This window comes from Argopecten irradians, chromosome 14 (assembly GCF_041381155.1).
Source record: "Argopecten irradians isolate NY chromosome 14, Ai_NY, whole genome shotgun sequence".
Taxonomy (NCBI): Eukaryota; Metazoa; Mollusca; class Bivalvia; order Pectinida; family Pectinidae; genus Argopecten; species Argopecten irradians.
The window spans coordinates 9,359,591-9,385,630 of NC_091147.1; the positions used below are offsets into that span (position 1 = coordinate 9,359,591).

The 26,040-nt window shown below is 31.9% G+C and overlaps 1 protein-coding gene and 1 pseudogene across 1 annotated transcript; one reads left to right on the top strand and one right to left on the bottom strand.

The window, feature by feature from the left end:
• LOC138308258 (uncharacterized) overlaps positions 1–26,040 on the bottom strand; it is a 465,904-nt pseudogene that overhangs the window by 378,839 nt on the left and 61,025 nt on the right.
• On the top strand, positions 1,601–13,423 carry LOC138307847 (phospholipase A2 Scol/Pla-like). Its single transcript, XM_069248751.1, has 4 exons — positions 1,601–1,823; positions 5,754–5,913; positions 6,395–6,519; positions 12,873–13,423. Exons 1-4 carry the CDS (start codon positions 1,760–1,762, stop codon positions 12,959–12,961), a joined length of 438 nt encoding a protein of 145 aa, XP_069104852.1. The 5' UTR covers positions 1,601–1,759; the 3' UTR covers positions 12,962–13,423.

The following is a 26,040-nucleotide window of genomic DNA, read 5'->3' on the forward strand; positions in this document are numbered from 1 at the left end:
ATAAATAGGGCGCGAAACTTGGTATCCTGGTTCAGTTACACGGACACGTGTGGAGAGTTACTATGGTATATAGGTCGTGTGACCTCTTGTAGGGAAGCCATTGGTACAGGTGAGCTTTAATTGTGGTCATTACTTGATCTTCTCATTCAATCAGATATATGAATGACTTTATTGAATTATTATCTTTAGATGAATACGATTATAATAGAACTAAATATCGTATAGCTGGTGGATTTTGGAGGCAAAACTTTTCGCGATTTTGACCTGAAATAAAAAAAAGAAATTAGCTAATCAAAATTTCACGATTTGTCTTAAATTTTATATTGTAATTTTGCAGGCAAACATTTTCGAGATTTCTCAATTGATCTTAAATTGTATCTATATTATATAATCAAATTAAAAAAAAATCTACGGGTTTTGATATTTAACGGATTGAAATTTCGCGACCCAGTTCAAAGACTATATCATCCCTCAAAAATATGCGGCTGTACGGTAATATATAGAGATATATATATCGAATCACTTTTCATATTATTTAAACAAATTTCATAAAAGTTGCAAAGAAGATCTTGTCTAGATCACATAATAGCCTTTTAAAAAACACCTTAGGCAAGCCGTGGACATTTTAGGTTGTTCAAATGTAAATATCATAATATTTTTAAAAATTATGATAAATTTGATTTTTATTTTCCATAGAAAATAGTTGGAGACAAGGTCTGGCGCCAAGAAAACAAAATTAATCAAATTTACACACAATCATATTTCCACCAAATCTATAGTAATACTCCACAAGTTTATGTTAAGTTATACTGAATATGAAAATATTTCGTAGTTCGAAGCTTTCAAATGTTTTCATGGATAGAAATGTTTATGGTAAGCCATCATATGTTCGATCACTTTTATAACAATTACGAAACAACGAAAACTTATTAATAATACTTCAAAATCAATTTATCGAAATTTCTAAGAAAAATAGATAGAAAAAAATAGACTAAAATGGCAATTGTATTAAGATGCATTTTTGATATATTCTTATTAATTCTTGGTACACAATGGAAATATATAACCTTATCACATATATTCATGTGAGTACATTTTAACGAAATATTACCCATACGGTGCAAATCACAAATTATGGATTTCTTGTTGCGACCACCATTTGCATTCATGTCATTTTGCCTTCTTTTATGAAACATGATAATTATATAAGGCGTTATTCAAAACAACAAAATATCAGTTGTTTTTGGGGCTTCAATAACCACTGTCATCTATCGGCAATGACTTCTATGCTAACTTCATATACAAGATAATAATTGATATTTAAATGTCACAATCATTTTCTGTTATGACTCACATTCATAATGATCCAGTCGTTACTTGCTATCATTGTCTTTATATCCACCTCTGGACTATGTCAAAGTGAAACTGAAGACATTTCAGGGGAAACAATCTCTAAACAATCACAGGCCGGCCTACATAGACTTTTTTCGGAGATTACAGAGACCTACACCCAATTTCAAAGCCATACAGTGTACCGTTATTGGATTATTTAGATATCAAAGGTTAATACTACCTGACAGATCTGTTGCTGCACAAAAAAACCTTCAGATTTGCTGCGACATGGTCCAGGGGTAATTAGAATATCCAGAATGATTATGGTTGTGATAATTTGTTAAATGTTACATAGGTATCTGTTCAAGAGGGTTTCGTATGAAATATCGTTAATGAAGTATTGTCTTTCCTTCTTCTGTTACAGAAAATGAGGGCGTCACTTGAAATCCTGCTTGCTTTTGTCTTGTTTGGACTGGTCACCGCCGGGAAAGGTACTGTTAACTGATGTTAAGGCCACACCAATTTGAAAAATAGTTCTTCGGGATTTCGGGGGGAAAAAGTGGGGGCGAGTGGGTGTTTTTTTTTTTTTTTTTTTTTTTAATTTTAATTTTCCAAAAAAATGGGGCGAGTGGTATCAAAAATGAGAATATGATATACACAAACATTAACACAAGGCTAAATCAATTATATTTGTGTTTTATTTACATGCAGGTTGTAGCATTTTATGTTTTGAGAGTCAAAAGAAAAGATATAAATAATATCCATGGCCTCTGTACTTTTGACTTGTCTGAAAGATTAATTGTTGTCTGAACAATGTTCATGTGCAAAGATTTTAAGAGAACAAGGTAAAAATCAATATAATGATAAATTCAACATTTATTAACAACAATAATACCTGACTGCCATGCCTTGGCATTGAAAAAAAAATTAATTATCAAATTAAAATATATCTATACTATAAATCAACAGTGTTTTTATTTCTTCTCCAGGTGGAACTCTACTAAAACACTATAGGAGAATCATAAATATTGTTGATCTACAATATTTGGTCGAACCTATAAAATTTTGCCACATCCAATAGAACAAAAGGTTAACATATGCGTATATGAAAATATGAATTTACATTTTAAAAAAGAATTTTCAAGTATGCAAATGTAATAATTGGATCGTTTTAGAGTCACACAAAATCAAATGTAAATATATTAGATATTAAAAATCACAGTATAGATATAATCTTGACTAGTCATGCAAAACTATAGAAGCATTCAATATCATCTGACATATTAATTTCAATTGCATTAATCAGGTTGGGCACATGTAAATGTATTGCTATTATAGCGATATAAAGCTATAATAGCTATTTATAGCTATACAAAACTGACGGTAAACAACATTTTTGAAGATAAAGATGCTTCCGCCCAAAACCGACTCCTGAAACTTGCAATGATTTTTTATAACAATCATTCAAACATATAGAAAGCAGTTTTGATGAGGTATAATTAAGCTAATTAAGGTAATTATTGCTCTACTGTTTCGAACGAAAAGTGGTTGCATAGTGTTCAAATTATCCTTATACACATTCCCTGCAAGTTTCAGGAGTCGGTTTTGAGCGCAAGAATTTTTATCTCCAGAAATGTTGTTTTTCGCCAGTTTCGTATAGCTATAAATAACTATTTTAGCTATATATCGCTATGATAGCAATACATTTACATGTGTCCAACCTGTTAATTCTTATATTAGTTTCTGTGACCTTGCTTTCATCTTTGATAACAAATATTCAATACAAAAAAAAACATTCTAAAGTTGGAAGGAGATTTATGCCATGTTTTGTTGTTGTTGGCATGATATGAAGTAAAAGTAAAACAAAAACTAATAAAAGGTTGATGCCAATTAATACTACATAAAAAGAAAATAAATTCGTAAACTAAAGCATTGGATTATCTATGAAGCATGTAATTGTATGTATACCACATCGATCACATTTTCGTTATTTGCATTTATAGAATCGAACAAATCTTTAAACGTCTTACGGTACAGGGAACAACAACATCTCTGTCAAAAGTTCTCACAGTTGCGACATAAACACCCGCCATTTTTGCATTTTGTTTTTCTTAATCTGGTTTCCTTTGGCGCTTAAACTTTCGTTTTCTTACCGATTTAAGCGCTCAAGTGATAAGGTATTCAGCTTGTCTAAAGCACAGACAAGAAACGGGAAGTGAAAATTCGACATTCGTTCTTCGGATTTCCGAGCATCTGAAATAGGGGCGGTAATTTTTTTTTATTAATTTTATTTTCTAACTTTTCCATTTTAGGGGCGGGAAATCCCGAAGAACTAGGGAACAAATTGGTGTGGCCTAATATTATCGATTTTCGCGCCAGACTCTTTATGATAAAATAGGCTGAGCTAATTACATATTGTTTTATGTAGTTAGTATAAACATCATTACGATTACGATAAAAAAGGCTAAGCTAATTACATATTATCTATATAGTTAGTATATCCATAATTAAAATAAAAATAAAAATAGGCTGCGCTAATTACATATCATTTTGTGTATTTATTATAACAATCTTTACAGTTGCGATAAAAATAGTCTGCGCTAATTACATATCATTTTATGTAGATAGTATACCCATCATTACGATTACGATAAAATAGGCTGGACTAATTACATATTATTTTATGTAGATAGTATACCCATCATTACGATAACGATAAAATAGGCTGGGCTAATTACATATTATTTTATGTTGTTAGTATACCCATCATTACGATTACGATAAAATAGACTGAGCTAATTACATATGATTTTATATAGTAAGTATAAAAATCAACGAATTTACGATAAAATAGGCTGCGCTAATTACATATTATTTTATGTAGTTAGTATAAAAATCATTACAATTACGATAAAATAGGCTGCGCTAATTACATATTATTTTATGGAGTTAGTATAAACATCATTAAAATTAAGATAAAAATAGGCTATGCCAGTTACATATTATTTTATGTAACTAGTATAACAATCATTACAATTACGATAAAATAGGCTGCGCTACTTATATATTATTTTATACAGTAAGTATACAAATCAGTAAGTTTACGATAAAATAAGTTGCACTAATTACATATTATTTTATGTAGTTAGTATAAACATCATTAAAATTAAGATAAAAATAGTCTATGCCAGTTACATATTATTTTATGTAGCTAGTATAACAATCATTACAATTACGATAAAATAGGCTGCGCTAATTACATATTATTTTATGTAGTTAGTATAAACATCATTACAATTAAGATAAAATAGGCTGCGCTACTTACATATTATTTTATGGAGTTAGTATAAACATCATTAAAATTAAGATAAAAATAGGCTATGCCAGTTACATATTATTTTATGTAACTAGTATAACAATCATTACAATCTAGATAAAATAGGCTGCGCTACTTACATATTATCTTATGTAGTTACATTTGTAGTATAACAATTATTATGATTACGCATAGTTATCACTGCGGTCACCTGTTTGATATCGATCTAGAAATTATTCATAGGCTATCAACCAAAACAGAAATTGTTTCTGTATTGTAAGTTCAATAAAGCATTGATAGCACTATGATTTAATTTCATCGGGTTATGAAATACATTTTGTTTGCAAATTGTGTGAATCCACGTAGCGGATTATCACAAAAGTTTGCAAGCAAAATTTATTTCATATCTCGATAGATTTAAAAATATAAACATACATTCTTATAATTAATTTTTCAGACTGCTTGATAAAATAAAACACGTTTATACGTACGATTCCATTGAGTTCCCAAGGGATTATTTTTTTCCAAATCAATACGCAACGTCATTGTTTTTATTGTGACGGCACGACATTATTTTATGTCGTAAATATAGCAGTCATTAAGATTATGCATAGTTATCGTAGTAATCTAGAGTTAACAATTGATTGTGCCAAATTAAGTACGTTACATTACTCTTTATCTCTACTTATAAATCATCAACTACCGTCTGGGAAAATGTTCCAGTGCTTGTGTATAAATAGTAGAGTTTGTAATGTATATAAATATAATGATGTACATTAAGTCAGTAATTTTGGTGATATGCAGTACATGTATTAATTGAGTATATTATGAATAAAGATTTTTTTCATAAGTTGTCAACCCAAATAGAAACTGTTTTATGTCTTGTAAATTAAGTTACATATCAATTGAAAATGCATGCATATGAGGGTTATTCGCAGGGTACTGATCAGAGGTCGGTTGCTTTTCTCCGAGTAATTCCGCTTTTCTCTAATCGCTATACTGTTTATATGGATTTCTGTGTTTGAACTAGAAACACGAAAAGAATAGATTATGTCAGGTATCGTTTGTTTGTTCATGCGTTATTCTTTATCAACCTTTAATAAAGGTATTGCCAGACACATCCGCAGTCGTCGAGCCGCTCATGACTTATGCAGAATGGCCAAATTGGAGATCGGTGATGAATTTCCATGTTATCGCTTATTGTTCTATGGAAACAACTGTGGACCCTTTAGGGGAAACAAGCCCCCAGTAGACCCCATAGACCAGTAAGTTTAACGAATGGTTTTCAATGTAATTGTGGTTGTTTCTATCGTTTTCGTCACCTCTACATTTCTTACTACTGTCTTTACATTTCAAAACATAACATTGTTTCATGAAGTCTGAAGTAATGTTCATGTAAACTGTTCTATGACATTTTTCAGATAATAGTAATTTATAGAACCTCCAACACTATATAGCCAAGAACAAAATCATTTCATTACATTGGTACTGAACTATAAGATATTTTGTACATGAATTGTAACACATAAGCTTTCATAAGTTCGCGATTTTTTTTTTTTTTTTTTTTTTTTTTTTTGGGGGGGGGGGGTCATTTTGGCTTTTACAACAAAATATCTATTGTGAAATATTAGTGTTAGTAATTGCAGATAGAAAACTTTTTGCTTCACTTTGGATTTTAAAACAATTAATTAATGTACTATTGCATGTTATTAGTTTTTCCGCCATTGTTGTGATTAATATTTCCAGATGCTGTGACAATCATGACCGATGTTGGCATTACTACAAAACGATGTGCAATGTCCCAAGACTTCAACTCTACTTCATCAACTACCAATGGGATGTAACGCCTGAAGACGGGCGGCCATACTGTCGTAAGTACACTTACTGTAAATATAACGCCTGAAGACGGGCGGCCATATTGTCGTTAGTACACTTACTGTAAATATAACGCCTGAAGACGGGCGGCCATCATGTCGTAAGTACGCTAACTGAACATATAAGGCCTGAAGGCGTGCGGTCATACTGTCGTTAGTACGCTAACTGTAAATATAACGCCTGAAGGCGTGCGGTCATACTGTCGTAAGTACACTAACTGTACATATAACGCCTGAAGAGGGGCGGTCATACTGTCGTTAGTACACTTACTGTACAAATAACGCCTGAAGAGGGACGGTCATACTGTCGTTAGTACACTTACTGTACATATAACGCCTGGAGGCGTGCGGTCATACTGTCGTAAGTACGCTAATTGTACATCTAACGCCTGAAGACGGTCAGCCATACTGCCGTAAGTACACTTAATGTACACCACTTTGTTTTCGCGAGATTCAAATTTTCGCGTACTTTCGCAAGAGAGATCGGACACAAATTGTACATGAATAATTGTATAATCACATTTACTAGTGCATGAATACACAATTGTCAGTACATTGAACATAACGATGACATTGTACATCGAGAAAATTAGGAGGTTCACAACATCGTATACGTACATTACTATCTGCATAATTAAATATAGTACTTATGTATTTTATTTGTCAAAAAAGTTCTTTCTTGCTTATTAAATCTGAAATCAACCTTACCGTAATTTAATAAGGGAAAAGGCGAAATTAAACTAAAACTAATCTGAAATAGGCAGTGAGGGGTACGGACTAAAGCCCCCCGGACAAAAGTCCCTAAGGACATAAGCCCCTAGGACAAAAACCCTTTGGACGAAAGCCCCTCCATACTAATAGAAAAGAGGACAAAAGTTCCCTCATATTTTTTTCAAAAAAAGATTGAATTAAAAAAGTAGTAATAGAAATTATTTTCATTTCTAAATAATTTTAATTTCAAACATAGTTCAAAATAAGACACATTATAGAAATTTACTGGATTATTGGGATTTTGATCAAAATTTTGATAAATTGATTTAATGATTTATAGAAAAAAATGTAAAAAATATTTTGATGTTACACTTATCATGACACTTACACACATCAAGCTGTTAGCCTGTTGTGTTATTATAAAGAAAACATTAATGGCTTCTTGTATGTATATTAAGAATTCAATTTTGCTTGTTACGAGCATTTTCATTGGCTTAGAAATTTACTTTATCAGCCCATAAAGAACAAAATGGCTTCGCCGTTTGTGATGTTGCTTCTGATTGGCTGAGATGACGGCGTAATGATTTTATAGACAAAAGAGTCCAAAAATAAATTTTGAATATTGAAGAGATTATCATTAGAAAATTGAATTATAAGGATCAATTTGAATATATTTTGATGTTATGGAGATATAACACAAAAATCTGAGTGTGCTCTCATCATAAACCGCTTCGCGGTTTATTTAGAGTACACTCAGATTTTTGTGTTATATCTCCATAACATAAAAAATCTATTCAGGTTAATCCTTAATTCAAATGTCTATGTATACATATGTGTACATGTTTTGTTATCTTTCTTTAATATCAATAACTAAAATAAAAATGAATTGAAATGATCACATCATAATTATGTATTTTTGTGATGTTTGACACTCTATAATAACACCAAAATGTACCATATAGAAGATAAATATTCTTTTTAATTAAAAAACTAAGAAAAAAAACAACATTATTTTATTTTAAAGAACGGGCTTTTGTCTAGAGGGGCTTTTATCCTAAGGGGCTTTTGTCCGCAGGGTCTTTTGTCCTAGGGGCTTATGTCCCACGCGACTTTTGTCAGGGGGGGATATTTTACCTATAGCCTACGGAAATCAATTATCTTATCGTACATTATACTATACTCGACTCACAAGTGAAAGCTTTGTATTTCTTTGTTAGAATAGTTAAGGCATGACGAACGTTGACATATTAACTCCACCGTCATCTTACCTCCTGGTGTGTAGAAACAGATCGAAAGGCTAAACTGTCAATTTGAACTAGAACGCTTAAAACGGAGACTAGACATACGTGTATTTATGAGACTGTGTATTCACTGGTTCGTTGATGACGAGTTATACAATCATTTTCTAGTTTTCTTTTCTACTGAAATGTTTACATATTATGTTAATGGTTAAACAGTCCCCAACCTCAAGCATGTGTTGATTTTAAAATAACATAAATGATTTCTAAAAATAGAAATTAAAAAAAAAACACCACCATATCTATGAAATTGATAGACTACTGACACTGAAACAGCTTTGTTATTTGAAAATGATAAATGAAGCTATAATTTAGACAGATATAAAATCTTAATTTTTTTTTAAAAAAAGAAAGAATTTCAGTCATCTCATAAAACCCTTTTATGTGTTATGTTTTCTCATATATTTCCAAAACTGATGAACACTTTTGATTTTTTTTTCATAAAACAACCGACAAAAAAGTTCAAAACGACACATCCCTGTAACATTATTATTTTTGTTCGTGTTTGACATTTATAACTTTTACTTTAATCTAAAAACTCAAATAATTGTGTAAAAAGTGAACAATCATCCGAAAAATGATGTACAATATCAAACTATATTAAATATCAATCAATCCCAAGCTAAATTCAAAAGCTCAAATAAGAATAATAATTGTAGAACTCATGTTTAAAAGTTATGTTCTAAATTTGTGTGTGTCCGGATGTCAATGTGTTTGTCTGTCAGTGCGTCCACCTTCCAGTGTATCAGTGTTTCCGTGCTCAGTGTGTCTATCTATCAGAGTGTCTGTCTGTTGGTGTGTCAGTGTCTGTCTGTCTGTCCGTCTGTTTGTCAGTGTGTCTGTGTGTCTGTGTGTCTATTTGTCTGTGTGTCAGTGTGTCTATCTGTCTGTGTGTCTATCTGTCAATGTTTCCGTGCGTCAAAGTGTGTATCTGTCTGTGTGTATGGATGACATTATGTCTGTATATCAGTGTGTCTATCTGTCAGTGTGTCTGTGTGTCTATCATTCTGTGTCTATGGATGTCAGTTTGTCTATCTGTCAGTATGTCTATCTGTCTGTGTGTTTATCTCTCATTGTGTCTATCATTCTGTGTCTATGGATGTCAGTGTGTCTATGTGTCTATGTGTCTATCTGTCAGTGTGTCTATGTGTCTGTGTGTCTATCTGTCAGTGTGTCTATCTGTCAGTGCGTCTTTGTGTCAGTGTGTCTATCTGTCAGTGTATTTATCTGTCAGGGTGTCTATCTGTCATTATGTCTATCTGTCATTGTGTCCATCTGTCATTGTGTCTATCTGTCAATGTGTCCGTGTGTCTGTGTGTATAGATGTCAGTGTGTCAGTGTGTCTTTGTGCCAGTGTGTCTATCTGTCAGTGCGTCTTTGTGTCAGTGTGTCTATCTGTCAGTGTATTTATCTGTCAGGGTGTCCATGTGCCTGTGTGTCAGTGTGTCTATCCGTCTGTGTGTCAGTGTGTATGGATGTCAGTGTGTCTGTTTGTCAGTGTGTTTATCTGTCAATGTATCGCGAATATCGAAAATATTCACGCGAGCAATATCGGTTAAACACACTGTCATTTAAAGGTTCTGGTACATAATGTACACATTGATGTTTATAGAAATAAATGAACTACAAAAATATGCAAATGATGTTGTAATAATTATTCAGCATTAACAACATAGCTACATTATCCAACTCTTTAATGAGTTTTTCAAGAGATATTGTGTAGCCCGTTAAATTCGTAAGGTTTTAATTTCGTACCACATCGATTCCTCTGTAGGCAATGTAATGATATATATATATATTAATATTGTAATTTGTCAGTAAAATGTAATGTACGTAAATGAATTTTAGTGATGTACAAATAACAATTTCAATAAACAAAACATACAAAGTAAGCTAATTATGTGAGATTTCTAACATAACCAGTTGGAAATATAATCACATACACAGGTTTGTAACCTATTATAATACATATCACATACACAGGTTTGTAACCTATTATAATACATATCACATACACAGGTTTGTAACCTATTATAATACATATCACATACACAGGTTTGTAACCTATTATAATACATATCACATACACAGGTTTGTAACCTATTATAATACATATCACATACACAGGTTTGTAACCTATTATAATACATATCACATACACAGGTTTGTAACCTATTATAATACATATCACATACACAGGTTTGTAACCTATTATAATACATATCACATACACAGGTTTGTAACCTATTATAATACATATCACATACACAGGTTTGTAACCTATTATAATACATATCACATACACAGGTTTGTAACCTATTATAATACATATCACATACACAGGTTTGTAACCTATTATAATACATATCACATACACAGGTTTGTAACCTATTATAATACATATCACATACACAGGTTTGTAACCTATTATAATACATATCACATACACAGGTTTGTAACCTATTATAATACATATCACATACACAGGTTTGTAACCTATTATAATACATATCACATATACAGCTTTGTAACCTATTATAATACATATCACATACACAGGTTTGTAACCTATTATAATACATATCACATACACAGGTTTGTAACCTATTATAATACATATCACATATACAGGTTTGTAACCTATTATAATACATATCACATATACAGGTTTGTAACCTATTATAATACATATCACATACACAGGTTTGTTATAACCTATTATAATACATATCACATACACAGGTTTGTAACCTATTATAATACATATCACATACACAGGTTTGTAACCTATTATAATACATATCACATACACAGGTTTGTAACCTATTATAATACATATCACATATACAGGTTTGTAACCTATTATAATACATATCACATATACAGGTTTGTAACCTATTATAATACATATCACATACACAGGTTTGTAACCTATCATAATACATATCACTATGTAAACATTTATCATGTGTGAAAACGCGAACATTATAAATCAAACACTATTTCCATTTTATCGAAAGACTTTAATGACATTTTTCATTATTTCAAATTCAATGATGTATCATTTCCGGGATTTATATACCACTCAAGTGTTTAAATTAGCAATATAATTGCCAGTAGTGATCATTTAAAACCTTAGGAATGATAAATTACTTCGTAAATGTATCAGAAAAAAAAGTTTAAAGCGTCTTCCATGTTCGCCAAAAAGTCATTTCTCAACTCTACGCATATCAATGAGCCTCTCGTGCATACTATTGTTAGGTTTTATATTAGAAGTTAATGTAAATATATTTTAGATTTAAGACTCTGTTTAAAACAATGGATATTTTGTATGACTACATACAGCTTCTCACTAAGTAAACTTGAACATAAGCAAGTTGATAAAAAGTACGTAATGCATCAGGTCTATCATTGAGTATAACTGTTGACTTGAAGATTGGTGTGTTTTTTGTAAATTTTGGCAAAACGTGTAAAACATTGTACAGGTTAGTAAGTCCATGTGGTTAGGTACATTTTTCTGTCACCGAATAGCCATGCCATTATTTTACTAGTGTTTATAGCATGTGGTGAGCACTGGTTACACCGGATTCGACTTTACAAAGACATGCACATCGAGTCCTTTTTTTACCTTGTCAGGGCAATGGTGGATGTAGATATATATGATTCAAATGTAGCATGCAGGAAGTCAGTTATATAAAATAATTCTAATCAAAGTGGTGTAAAAGTCAATATCACGAATCCGCTGACGTGAGATCATATTTTGTTTTCCATTTTTAGAGATTTCCCACATTATAATGACAATTAAAACCACCAGAGATATTAAAAAGTTAACTTTTTAGAACAACAATAACACCTCACTGTTTTATAACTCATCCGGTAGACATGCTCTATTGTAAGCGATTGATAATAGAGGAATATTTCATGTCATAATGATGTATTGTGCAGTAAATTACTTCTGAATAATATATATTTACGTTCATTGACTTGACAAAAAGGCTTATCTTGTTTTGTGACTGTGAAGAATCATTAATATAGGAAACGTTATCCAGCATTACTGATTATGAAAGATTTATTTTCATACAATTTAGTCTTTTCTGTAACAAGTTTTTCTTTGGCTAAAATTAAGGCCTGATTTTATAGAAAAAAAGTCCCTCAATAGGTTTTGAATTTTGAAGAGATTTTCTACAATTATTGTGGATTGCATTGTCGGGATTAATTTGAATAGATGTAAATTTATTGTTAATCATTGCAATTTGAATCACGTTTATAAGTAGAAAACAGGAGATTCGACTATACAATTTTTATTATACATTAACATTAATCTCATGATCCTATTTTCAGATCGCGGTGCCAACATGTATGACAGCATGTTCTGTGAGTGTGACTTGGATTTCGTCCATTGTCTGGGTCATTTGATGCGTTCGATGTGATGTGCCATTCCTTGATTATCACTTGGATGTACTGACGTTACAACTTGCTATGACCATTTTCTGGTTTCTCCATTTTGCCAATTTCCTCCGCTCACTACCGTCTATGAGAAGACTCTGGAAATGCCTTTTTTATGACTTCTTTCCAGATTTACCTTATTCTTTGACCAGTTTTATGTATTACTGATTTCTTTTTCCATTTTCCGGTGTCTAGATTTCAGATGTTACAATCAGTAACAGGTTTGATATTCATTTTCAATAGTTTTGGACAAGGCATAAAATGCTAAAATGTACTTTATAATTAATGAGCAAAATAAATGTGTTCATATATATGTGTAGTAGAAATGGCCTAAAGGAACCTAGCTCGTCCTTGTGATATTAACTAGTATGTTACTATTTATTTTGTTTATTCATGTGTGTTGCCATTCTACTTTTCACTCAAGGTAGGGCAAGGTATTACATAACAGTGACTATATCTGTTTCAAGTATTTGTAACCGGAAGTATAGATATTACCGGAAATGACGTTTAATGACTACAATCACAATAGAGTTTCTAACACTTCACTGTATTGTATTTAAAATTATGTGTTTTCACCTTCTTTTGAGGAAATAATAAAATATTTTGATTTTTCATGCGTATTGTTGTTATAAATATAATTAAGTCTGATTTCAAATACTTATCCATCACCAACATAAGCATAATTTACTTCAGAAATCCAAATATAATAGTAATATGGTTAAATATTCATATAATGAAATATCTTTAAAATCGATGGAACGTTGCAGTTTTTCGTAATTATGACTCACCAACCTTTCTCCTTTGATTTGATTTTCGTATTTATACATAAAATAATTTGTTTGAATAGTAGCCTCATCGTGATCTATAATATCATTATTATTATATTTTTAAGTCCTAAGATTCTAGTGTGATACTTGTTCTATTTAAATGCGAAAAAACCTATTAAGGTTAGCATGCCCATTATAAAAAACAACAGATAAAAACAATTCATTATATCATTTAAAAATTGATATTACATAATATAGTTAGCGGTATTTAAACTTTCAAACTAATGAATAGAGATTGTGTGTGGTAACATTTCACATTTGTCATTCCAATTGAGTTTTCTGGTCATTATACATCGTCAAACTGATATTCCCCAAAGAACCAATATGACTACAATAATGGCTAGGGTGCTGACAAGCTGTGAAATGTTACGACATTACCAAACCCAGCGTAAACCGGAGGGTAGCTTAGCATAATCGGTTTTAGTTTAAACATATTTCATTGTCAAAACAAAAGACAAAGGGATAAGGCAAAAGTTATTACAACTTGCTAATAGTCAATGGAAATTCCTCCCGACCGACGACAGTTTTCCAGTTTATTTATTAGAAGTTTAACTTAATTACAAAATTAACTGGAATCTCACAAAATCCAGCGGCAACATTTTCAATTTCATCTTCCCCTACCCCTGGTAACAATATCGCTGATGTAATTTTTACCCAAATCATTTCTCATGACAGGCGACATGTTAATACAGAATTTAATTGTTTTTGTTTTTTTGTTTTTTCTTATTATACGTATATTTGTGTACATATAATGACATGCATTTGCTATGTCTAAAAAAAACAAAAACAAAAAAACGTATGTTTAAGTCAATGATACAATTGAAACCTACAATGCATGTACTATAAATCGACTTATTCACCTCGGATCTATGCTCACGTGTTTAATCAAATAAAAGTTCACGAAAAGGTCAAAAGACAGATCACATAATACAAGATGTTCCTTACGTCATTTCGAGTGACACCTAATTAGGATAAAACAGAGTCAGCAGGATGTTGATTAATTGTAAAGAGTTGGGTAATAATGCGTGACGTTTGAATGTCTAATTAAGCATGGTCATTTGTTTACCTCATTAGTAAGCTTACATTTGAAAAAAAAAAGAAGGAAAAAGTTTTCAGTCAGTAACAAAAATCCAACTTATATATCAAAATCATTGGGCCGAAATACATTGTATTAAACAAACTGCTGAAAACTACTATTTAATCTAAATCATCTGTTGCAGACTCATGAATCGCCTACGTGATAGGATAGAATGTGTATCAATGCAGAATGCATGGCGATTACTGTACACCTTGTTTTATACGTGGATCAAAATTAAAAAAAAAACCAATGAAATATATTTCATTGTTTTTAAATTTTCGATATTTGGCATTAAGGGAAACTATAATTTAATTACTTCATCTATCAAATATTCACAAGTATATCAATGCCACACGAAGTCGCAAAAATACCGCGAAAATGACCAGCTATACGGTATTTTGTGTTTACATAACAAATTATACATTTGAACAATAATTTTGTTTAATGTTAAGGTATTATACTTATTTCTTACTTTAAATAAAATATCGATTATGGATATCAATATTCGAATATATACACGCACCATAACGTTCATTATACAAAAGGTGAAAAAGATATCAAAATATGAAAATATTGAAAAAATAAAATTAAAAGTATTAAAGGCAAACTGAAAAATAAAAGAAGCTAAAACGTTTTATATACCAGATATACTATATGTTATCCTTTTTAAAGATGTTTGATGATGCTTTGTGTCAATTTCTGTCTTTATGCACTGTCAACATTAACAATTTAAATACACATCATCGGAAACCCACGGGTCACTGTTCTATTTTTTGTGACGATATCAAAAGTCCCGTGGGTTTCCGGCGATGTAATTTACATGAAACGTCTTATATTTTTCAAAGAAAAGTCACTCAATCTGACTAAAATTTCCAGGTATTACTACAAGGGTAAAAATTAGAACGACAACGTGACAAGATGATGAAGCGTGATCAGGCACGTGAGAACATGCCAGGTATTGACTGATGGAGTGACAAGCAAATAATATTTAGGTAGAAACAGAAAACAAAACAGTGAGACATTTGTAGAATGTTTCTGGTTTTATTCTAAAATAATATGTTGTACAGTCGGTTGCATACGACGGTCAAATTTTAATTGAATATGAGAAAATTAAATTTAAACCACATTTGCCACCTGACTTCCATGGTATTTATGATCTATAAATGAAACCATATATAATCATTTGGTTCAACTATACATCATTTTGATCGCCATTTGATTTATAGTTATTATATGTTGTCATTAGCTGATATCAAAATAAGATATTTAAAATGTAGGGAACTACGTGACCACAAAAGTGATCTTTACCTGAATCAACTTCAAAACATAGAAGTCAAGATTTACGAACATTTCCACTTTTTGTTGATGTGTTTAACAATGCTGAGACACCCTTTTGACGATAACGATAATATGACTGACAGCATGGTCTTAAATGTCGTGCCATACGTCTTACTAAATTATATAAATTAACAGAATATGTGGAATGCAAAAATGTTAATTTTATTGTAAAAACAGAACCAACCTTTTTTTTTGTGGTTTTTTTTTTCATATTTCACATTCTACCTTTCGTCCCTCACCACCATTTGAGAAGGAAAGAAATGGTATATGTATTTGCAACAATCTAACAAATAAAAAAACTCAAATTACTGTGTCTCTTCCAAATCACTTGAACGTTTGGAAATTAGAGCGATAACATCAAGCTTTGGCAGGATAAAGATTTTCGTTCATCGGAGTCACATGAGCGTTTGAAACTTTTGGCAATATAATGTGCTCACTGCAGAGTATCATATCCACGGTGAATTTTAACCACAATTACCACATGAATCCAATATGGCCCCCGAAAACATTACTTTTCAGTGTGTAGGCCTAGAATGTAGAGTGATTTTTCTTATATTTTCACGTATGTGTTATCTTAGAAGTGTTTGCACGAAGGACTCCGCCCTAATGTAGCGTCCCTTTGCCTGAATTTGCTGTAGAATTAGAGAAAATATGATAAAAAATTGAATCGACCAGTTTTCGAGAAATAACTTAAATCTTGTCTTTATCGATATGTTACAAGTATTACTAATGATTCCTGCTAATGCATTCGTGTACGTCCTGTAGGAAATTTTATACAATCACATCTAAATTCTAAATGGAAATGGAGTTTTGGTAAAAAGTGTGTATCCATGCACCAAATCCTAATGGCTAGCGACCATGAACCGATTGTTTAATCCTTATTTAAACTTTTTATTCGCTAGAGTTACTCCCCGATTGCCTGTTAAGATTTCTCCTTCGAACGTAACATTTCAAATATATCTAAAAAGTTTATTTTCCATAAGATAATGAGTTCGTTAGCTGATCTAAAAGGGGTATTTTCTACTTCTAATGAAACTAACAGAATTCTAAAATGTAAATGTTTTAGTCTGAAATAATATTAAAAATAATATTGAAAACGATGAGTTAATATAGCACACTTTACACAATTTTTGAAGTAAAATTATCGTAAAAAACGGTCTGGTCAGACCATGAAATACATGTTTAAAGTTCATATTTATGCACAATTAGTATATTCAAACTGATTTACTGAAATGTAGTTAGCGAAAAAAAATCTATAAATTCCAGAGATCCCTCTACCGTCTGTAAATAAATTTCCAACCAATCTCTGTTTAGATATGATTCTGACATGTTCATAAATCTTGATTGTCATATTTCAAAATTGATTCCGCCATATTTCATTCGTGGAAAGTTCACTTTTGTGATCACTTGATTCCCGACAGTGAATTTATTGGGATTAGTAGAGGTTTACCAGCTGCAGTTGTGTGACCTGTGGTAGAAAAAACAACTACACATGTAACAGTTGAACAAGTTTAAATATCACATTGTATTCTTTCTTGGAACAATGATAAGCATTCTTGTTTCCGATGTCTCGAAAGCGGTCCAAATTTTCCTAAACAAATTATACAATGCTTCTAGTCATTTATTTCTTTACATAACATTTATCTATCCAATGTGGCATATATTAAATTATACAGACACGAGTATATTGTTAAGGTGTTACGTCCACTTCATATCGATGTGATGATTACCTGATTCAGATGTTACATATCATGTCTCGTGATCCAAGCTCCTAAGCTTTCCTGATGGCGTTGTAAATATCAGTATCTATACAAAACATATGATCGAAATGGTCCAAGGAAACAGAAGGATATGATACCGGCATAATGTTTCTCCAACTTTGTCTTCAGGTTCTCTCCTCGATAATTCGAATTAGGATGACCAACCTCTTCCAATTTCGATTTATCAGTTTTAATAGTCTCTCACCCTTGATGACCTGATCGTCGATGACTTTACAAATACTTCTGAATGCTTCACCGTGACACCTTTCCATTTTTTCCTAGCGTTTCTTTCCCATTTCATTCTGACTCTTCCATTTCATTGGATCCTGCATGTAGGCAATCCTGCACGATTTGTGAAACTTCACCTCACATGCAATTAAATCCCGGCCTGGTATGCGAGTTAGTGACTGATCACCCTTTTTTCTTTTCGGCTCTTTCAAGAATAGATATCCACCCATCTTTATGAGATTGATAAACCCTCTGTTGTCCACCATCCACCTTTTTGCTTTCACTTTCTTCAGATTTGCGGAATTGCAAAATATACAATCCAGTGTAAATAATATGCTATCAGCTGATGACTGTTGGCTCGATCGTAACGAACTACTTGGCGCTGGGGTGTCCTCTACATCAGACAATCTGTTAAGGTTCATCGTGAACTTTTTGTAGCATGCCTGGTGGTAGCCATGATTAGACTCCAGAACCTCAGGAATGAGAGCACATGCTGCGTCCATCCGATGAACTGATCCAAGAGGTTGACCGAGTCTCTTCCTACGAATTTCATGTAGCCTCGCAAGCCTATTCTGAGGTTCACCGAGATCACTGAATAACGTAATGTACAACACAATTGTCCTTTTCTTGAGGTTGTGTTTTGGCGCAGACATACTGTTGGGTCCATTTATTTATCACACTAGGTAAATTAAAAGAAAAGAAGGTTATAATTAGAACATACATTTGAGTCAATCAACAGCTTGTTATTGTAACTTTTGATACGCCATTATTTAACGTCACCATCTGTAAAACTCAAAAAGATATTAAAAAATAAAAACAAAAATTTCATTTTTGCGGCCATCTTGAATTCCTCTTGCCTTGAAATCCATCATTCTATATTCTGCATTATCCGCAAGAGCATACCTCCATTTTGATACATCATACATGCACATCTTGATAACGTCATAACCGGAAGTTCATTCCATATATAGCCATTTACATCGGATTATATCTTATATCAATGAAAACCATTCAATGCGAAGAAAATCGATGATTATCGACTGAATTCTCTCACATTTGTAGTTGTAATCATACAATTTCCTATCAATTTTCCTATCAATTTTCCAGTGTTGTCGGCCATCTTGGATTTTGTATCATCAAATTCAACAAGTACATATTTCATAATATAGAATTGAGTAATACCTTCATTCTGATACCTCATTTGTGCAAATCGGACAGCAATTAGGGTCGCTATGTCCTTTTTATTAATTTTGGTCAATTTCATGAAATTTACGATGGCGGCCATTTTGATTACGTCATAACCGGAAGTTCATCCCAGTTTATACAATGTTACCATTCGATTTCGTGAACAGTGGGTCATAAGGCTTCAGAAAACCATTGATTCGTTAAGTTGTGGGGGTGCACGATCTATTTCATCTGAGATTCGTACACAACCCCCCACCCCCCCCCCCCCTAAAAAAAACAAAAACATTTTGTGAGTTTCATGCGAAAAATCATTAACGTGAAAGCAAATATTACATATATCTCTATATTCTAATATTTAATTAATTAGGACTTAAACAATGAAAATATGACCATTGACCTTTGACCTCTGAAATTACCATTAGACCAGAAAAAATCGGACATTGTTATTAACATACAATATGTGTAGCTGACACTCAAGTATCTTCATGCAAAATATTTTGCTTATCTCTGGGTAGACGTAAAGTTGATGTTACGAGTGAAAGAAATTAATTTTGATTGAATAACTTATTTTCTTTGTTTTAAAGATTTTGTCTGATAAAAAAATCCAAATAATTCTGGAAATCTTCCCCCTGCTCTTTAAAAGGGTCTTCAAAATTGCTGAAAAATATTTTAAACAATTAGTATTTTCGTCTTAAGTAAAGTTCGGCAAGGTATACATGTCATAAGCAAGCGGATTCCTTGATATCAGCAAACTGTTTAGTAATTATTATGAACGAATTGGAAATCTTGAGTCGACGTGCAAGCAACAAATTATAAAAACTAGTTGTCATACATTGAAACAAACGACAGTATCTTATAAATGTTAGCATTATGTTACCCTTATAAATTACGATTAACTCTGTATTTCAGAACATGGTACCAACGTGTGTGAAAGCATCCACTGCGAGTGTGACTTGACCTTAGTCCTATGTATAAGAAATGCCATTCTCTCTAAGTCCCGGGAGAGAATACTACGTCATATCACCTACTTTGTCGGACATATCACCTACGCAGGCCAAGATTTCGTTTTCAAATTTTCATAGGATATGAATTATCATCAAGAACGGAAGATACCATCCATACAATCATATTGCATATCTGCTATGAACTTTGTCAAAAAATCAAATCCATTAAATAAACAGTAACGGCAGTAACGTTTCTATACTCCAGGGACTTTCTTTTTATCTCAATTTTCAAATTTCTATGTACTAATATTTTGAAGTTTTGTATCTGAGTGACTACTTATGCTGATTTTAAATGCATAATGGGACCGGCCTCTCGCATGGCGTCATATGCCAATGTGCAGTTTCTGTGATTGGGAAATAATTACTGTGTATGTATGTGTTAAAACAAGATGGAAGAAATTTTATTTTAATCCGGTAATGATAAAACATTTCAGAAGTATTTCTTTCTTACATATTTTAACAAACGTATAATGTCTTTACGATATCCATTTCTTAGATATTTCATGATACGATTTAACATGCATCTAGATATAGGCCATGTCCAACATGCACCCCCAAACGCTACTAGTCTACAAAATTTCGAACATGAAAATGGATTTTTTGAAGTCCCACTTAGATATACAGCCAACTTTAAATTCAAATTTGTTAAGATCTAAATCGTCAATAGCCAATGTTATATTCAGGAAATTAATTCTAAGACACCAGGAAACTGTATTGTCGGTGGTTTGGAAAAAAATAACAATTATATGCCCTGTATACGAATCAGATGATATTTGTAAACCAAATGATGGTATAACGAGAGTTCTCTTTTCTTTTTGTTGTTGTATAAACTGATTGACAAGAGATCAAATAACTGATTATGAATAATAATCTGTCGTTGGGAAACATTTTTTTTGCTGTGACAAGCCAAATATAAAAAAATTGCTGAAAAATCACCATTTTTGAGCTTAAATTCCGATTTTTTCATTTCCTGCGTAAAAATCACTACATATATTGGATTATTTGGTCCTGATATGTATTTGCTGCTCTATTGTGGTCATTATGATAACTTATTTGTCTACTTCGGTTGAAAAATGTCGATATTATGACTATTTTTCATTTTTTAGCGAAGTTCGAGATGGCGGCCATCTTGATGACATCATAACCGGAAGTTCATCCCAACTTATGCAATGTTAACATTTTGATTTGTGATCAGTGGGTCATAAGAGTTAAGAAAAATATTCGTTCGGAGGTTTGGCGGGGGGGCATGTGGAACTCTCCTAGCCCATGGCCTAATAGCGCCATCAGTTTGAAGACATTAATGAAATTTAATGTTGTTGTGAAAAAAACAGCGTTGTGAAAGCGACACCAATTAAATATTCATAGTCGATCTAACAGCTAATACATCTAAAACGGATAACTATATTTCTGCACACTCAGCCTTACGTAATTGGTGTTTAGGTCACGTGCAGTTGAACGTTTGATTTATTAATGAAACAAACTGCTCTGACAGAGTAATGACAAATTGTTGCATGGAAAAAGGAGTGTCTCATTATGTGACTCCGTAGATCCAGTAAAAATAGAAATCGTGCGGGTCACACGTATTGCACCAAATTATCATCATATATGGTCACATATATAGCACCAAACCACTATACAATTATGGTAGCAGAACGGTTGGCGTTTAATTAACACCATTTGTCAGATTGTATTATAGATTCAATTTATTTTAGTAAAATAGAAAAAGACAAAATACAGCGAGAAAATCCGAAAAATATACGTACATTACGCATTCTTTACAATCACGTAAGTACATGTGTACTCGAAATGAAAGAAAACATGAAAATATTCCCAATTTCCTGGACAGAATAGTTGTGTCACCGGACGGATGATAGTTAATGAAATGGTTTCGACACATAAATTGATGATTCACTGTCTGTATGTAATTAACCTAATAACGTAAATGATATATGTCAGTGATAATAGTAATTATGTTTTGATTGATAAGTTTCGTTACTGTACTGGAAATCAACGAAATAGGTTTGGATGTACTTAACAGTTACTGTAAACACTCGTCTGAAAATCCGGGCATTCGCAATGGTTATGTTAAATAGGACTACATCACCTGGAACCATGACAATAAATTAACTGTCAAAACACAATACAATATAGATCACGTGACAACAATGACTGAGGCTAAATATTTTGGGTTCCATCACAGGTTTACGACGCGCGCGCGCAAACAAAAATACTTTAGTGTATTGTGTTTGTTTAAAATATGTCCGATTAGCTGAAAGGCCCAATGTAACAAAAGAATCGAATCTATCTGTATGAAATAAATCGCATCCCATTGTTGTAGCTGAAGAAACGTTTTAAAATGCTGACTTACATATATTAAATAGAATTTCATCGATAAAACAATACAATGAATTTGGATCATATTTTTTTTAATTATTTATTTACTATAATGAAGTACGAAATTTGCACAATATATCATTGTTTTAGAATGTTTAATACTTATGGCTTTATAACCAATAGTGATAGTTCCGGTATATACAAATCATAATCTACATCGAAAAAGTTCATTATCAGAAGAACGTTTCAAATTACGTTTGTAAGCTATATATAATGACAATAGGCAAGGCCTTAAAGGGCACAGCCAGATGTTTTAATATGAATCATGCACGGCATAGGAAGAACTAAGCTCTACTTGTTTATTTTATTTCTATTTCATGTAGAAGATATAATTTAGAAATAAAAGGACGCACTTTAAACTTTAGAAGTATATGATGTTATAATTGTCTAGCATAAACTCAAAGAAATGAACTCAAAGATTCAGATTTCTCTGCGTCCATTCAAGGCCTGGAGTGCCGCGTATGCGAATCCTATGCTTTCGCGGCATTTGTTGACGTTATGTGACGTCATGATTCCTTGTGCTCATCTTCGTCTTGGTGGATATTTTGACTGCATTCTGTAGCTTTCAATTTTCAAAGATATTACTATTATTTAAACAATAATGAAATATGTTTAATTACTCCTGTTATACATTTGCATTAGTTAAATATATATTTACAGGGGAGAGCAGTACCGGATCAACACACAACCTCCCATATGTATGAAAAATGGCGGCCGCAAACTGAAGATGTCAGTGCGTAGGATTGAATTTTGAAGATTGTGTTTTTTCTTATATTTTCATGTATCTATTACCTTAGAAGTGCTTCACACTTCGTGCCCTTCAGGCACGAAGGGCTGCGCCCTTATTATAATCCATAACGTGTTATCTATACTTTAATACGAGTATCCCTAATTACAGTAAGAAGACCATATTTTGTAAGATTTCGGCAACTCTACAGTAACATATATATGCAAAACTTGCACTATTAGTAGTATTTATATATTTTAATTTAAACCGATTTCAAAACAGTATAGAACAATTCACACTTAAAAGAAGAGTTTTGGTGTTACAATAGATTTATAAAATAAGTAAATAAATAGCCATTAGAATATTTACTGATAACGACCTCCTACATAACTGTTCATTGTTTTATTTATAAACAAATTGTTTCCCAAAATTTGATGTTACCAGGTGCTACAAGCGACATGATAAATGCTGGACACATTATCGTATTATCTGCAATATCTCTAGACTGGTGATAAAACATACAGCCTAAAATTCTTGTTATGAAATTATAATTCAATTTTGCTTATTACGAGCATTTTCATTGCCTTAAAAATTTACTTTATCAGCCCATAAAGGAAAAAATGGCGTCGCCGTTTATAACGTTTCTTCTGATTGGCTAAGATGACGGCGTAATGATTTCATAGACAAAAGAGTCCCAAAATGATTTTTGTATATTGAAGAGATTATCTTTAGTAAATTGAATTATAAGGATTAATTTGAATAGATTTTATGTTAATATAGAACAAAACACACTTAAGGGAGACTGATGAGAATATGTATTTAGAAACGATGAAATAAGTAAATAAATAGCCAATAGACTATTTGATAACGACCTCCCACACAACTGTTCATCGGTAGTCTGTCGTGTGTTAATGGATGTTTGTATTGTACATTTGTACATTTTGTCCTCTAAATGGACTTTACAAAATATCGAACACATCGTATCGACCGATATAGCTGTAATAGTCCGCCTCAGGGGGGACAACTCTTGTTCCTTATATCGACTATCTAACAGTAAAATATATAGGTGTGTATACCATTACCCCCTATGTTAGCATGCTCTTCTTGTTAGTTTTACGTTAGTTATTTATTTTTAAAATATCTGCAAATCAAATATGTTTAATTTGAGTTTTGGCCTTTATATTCTTTATATTTCATTTAGATTCCTTGAAGGTCAAAGCCGATCGAATTCATTTAGACAACATAATGAAGTGTAATGCTTCATCATAAAGCACCCTGAAGATAACACAGAAAAAAAATGTTAGGGTTTAAATATTTCTTTTGTAATTATACATTAAATACTTAGTTTCATAAACTTTACATGTTTCCTTTAACAACTGGTTTGATACAATATTCACGTTAAGATGACAATACTATACAATAAGTACTGTTAACAATACATTACTGCGACAGCACTCCTATACTATACAATAAGTACTCTTTACCATACATTACTGCGACAGCACTCCCATTATCTGTGTTCTATGGTTAACATCTCAATACATACGATGTACTCTCAGTTATATAGACTGTTACACATTGACATAATAGTGTATCTGTATGTTATATATGGTTAGGACATCTATCCTTGGTGAGTATTCACTTATTATTCTTAAACAAAGTCATCACAATCATATATAACATACATCATTATGAAACGAGGAATCAGAAACCAAAAATGCAATTGCGCTTAAAGCTATTTTTTTTTTTTTTTTTATATCGGTCATTAGTTAATATAGTGTTGAAACTATATAATCTCAATATATTCATCGTTTACACGTCGTTATATGTTGCCAGTTTCCGATAATCAATTTATTTCGGTATCGATATTCAATAAATGATAACAAACACAGGTCCGATATCGGTTTCGATGTGACCTGCTACTTGAACGCATGTAATCATGCTCGAAGTTTGATATAACATAAAATCCCATCCTAAAAAATCGCAAATATTATAGTAAATTCAATAACATTATAAACTTATACTTATAAACTGTTGATGAGGTTTGTATAAAAGTGTATTTATATATTTGTATACACATACAAATTAAACTCTATCACGAGTCATTTTATATTAATCATATTTACAATCTTTCAAACATAGATAAAACAATGTGAGGATATTTGTAATACTATATCAACAAACTTTGAATGTCACAATACATCATTTGTTTTACATGTTTGAAATCATATCTATAGATTTTAATTGATTGACCTTAATATTATTCAACTACAATGAAATTTGTTCTTTTTAACGTTATCAGCTGATATTTTAATCCATACATTGTTGGGGCACTAAAACCAATAAGATGTTTAAACTAGACCATTGTCGAGTTGTTTAAAATAGCAGTTGAAACAGATTGTATCATTTATGTCCTTTATAAATCAGCAGTACTAAAACAATGCAGTGAGCCGTGTCTGTCCTTTATAAATCAGCAGTACTAAAACAATGCAGTCAGCTGTGTCTGGTGCTCAAGGTACTTG

Bases quoted from the DNA above. Each gene is read 5' to 3' on its own strand.
- LOC138307847 (XM_069248751.1), top strand. From the start codon at position 1,760: ATGAGGGCGTCACTTGAAATCCTGCTTGCTTTTGTCTTGTTTGGACTG. The intron at 5,914-6,394 runs GTAAGTTTAACG...TAATATTTCCAG, and splicing joins CCAGTAGACCCCATAGACCA to ATGCTGTGACAATCATGACC. The intron at 6,520-12,872 runs GTAAGTACACTT...TCCTATTTTCAG, and splicing joins AGACGGGCGGCCATACTGTC to ATCGCGGTGCCAACATGTAT.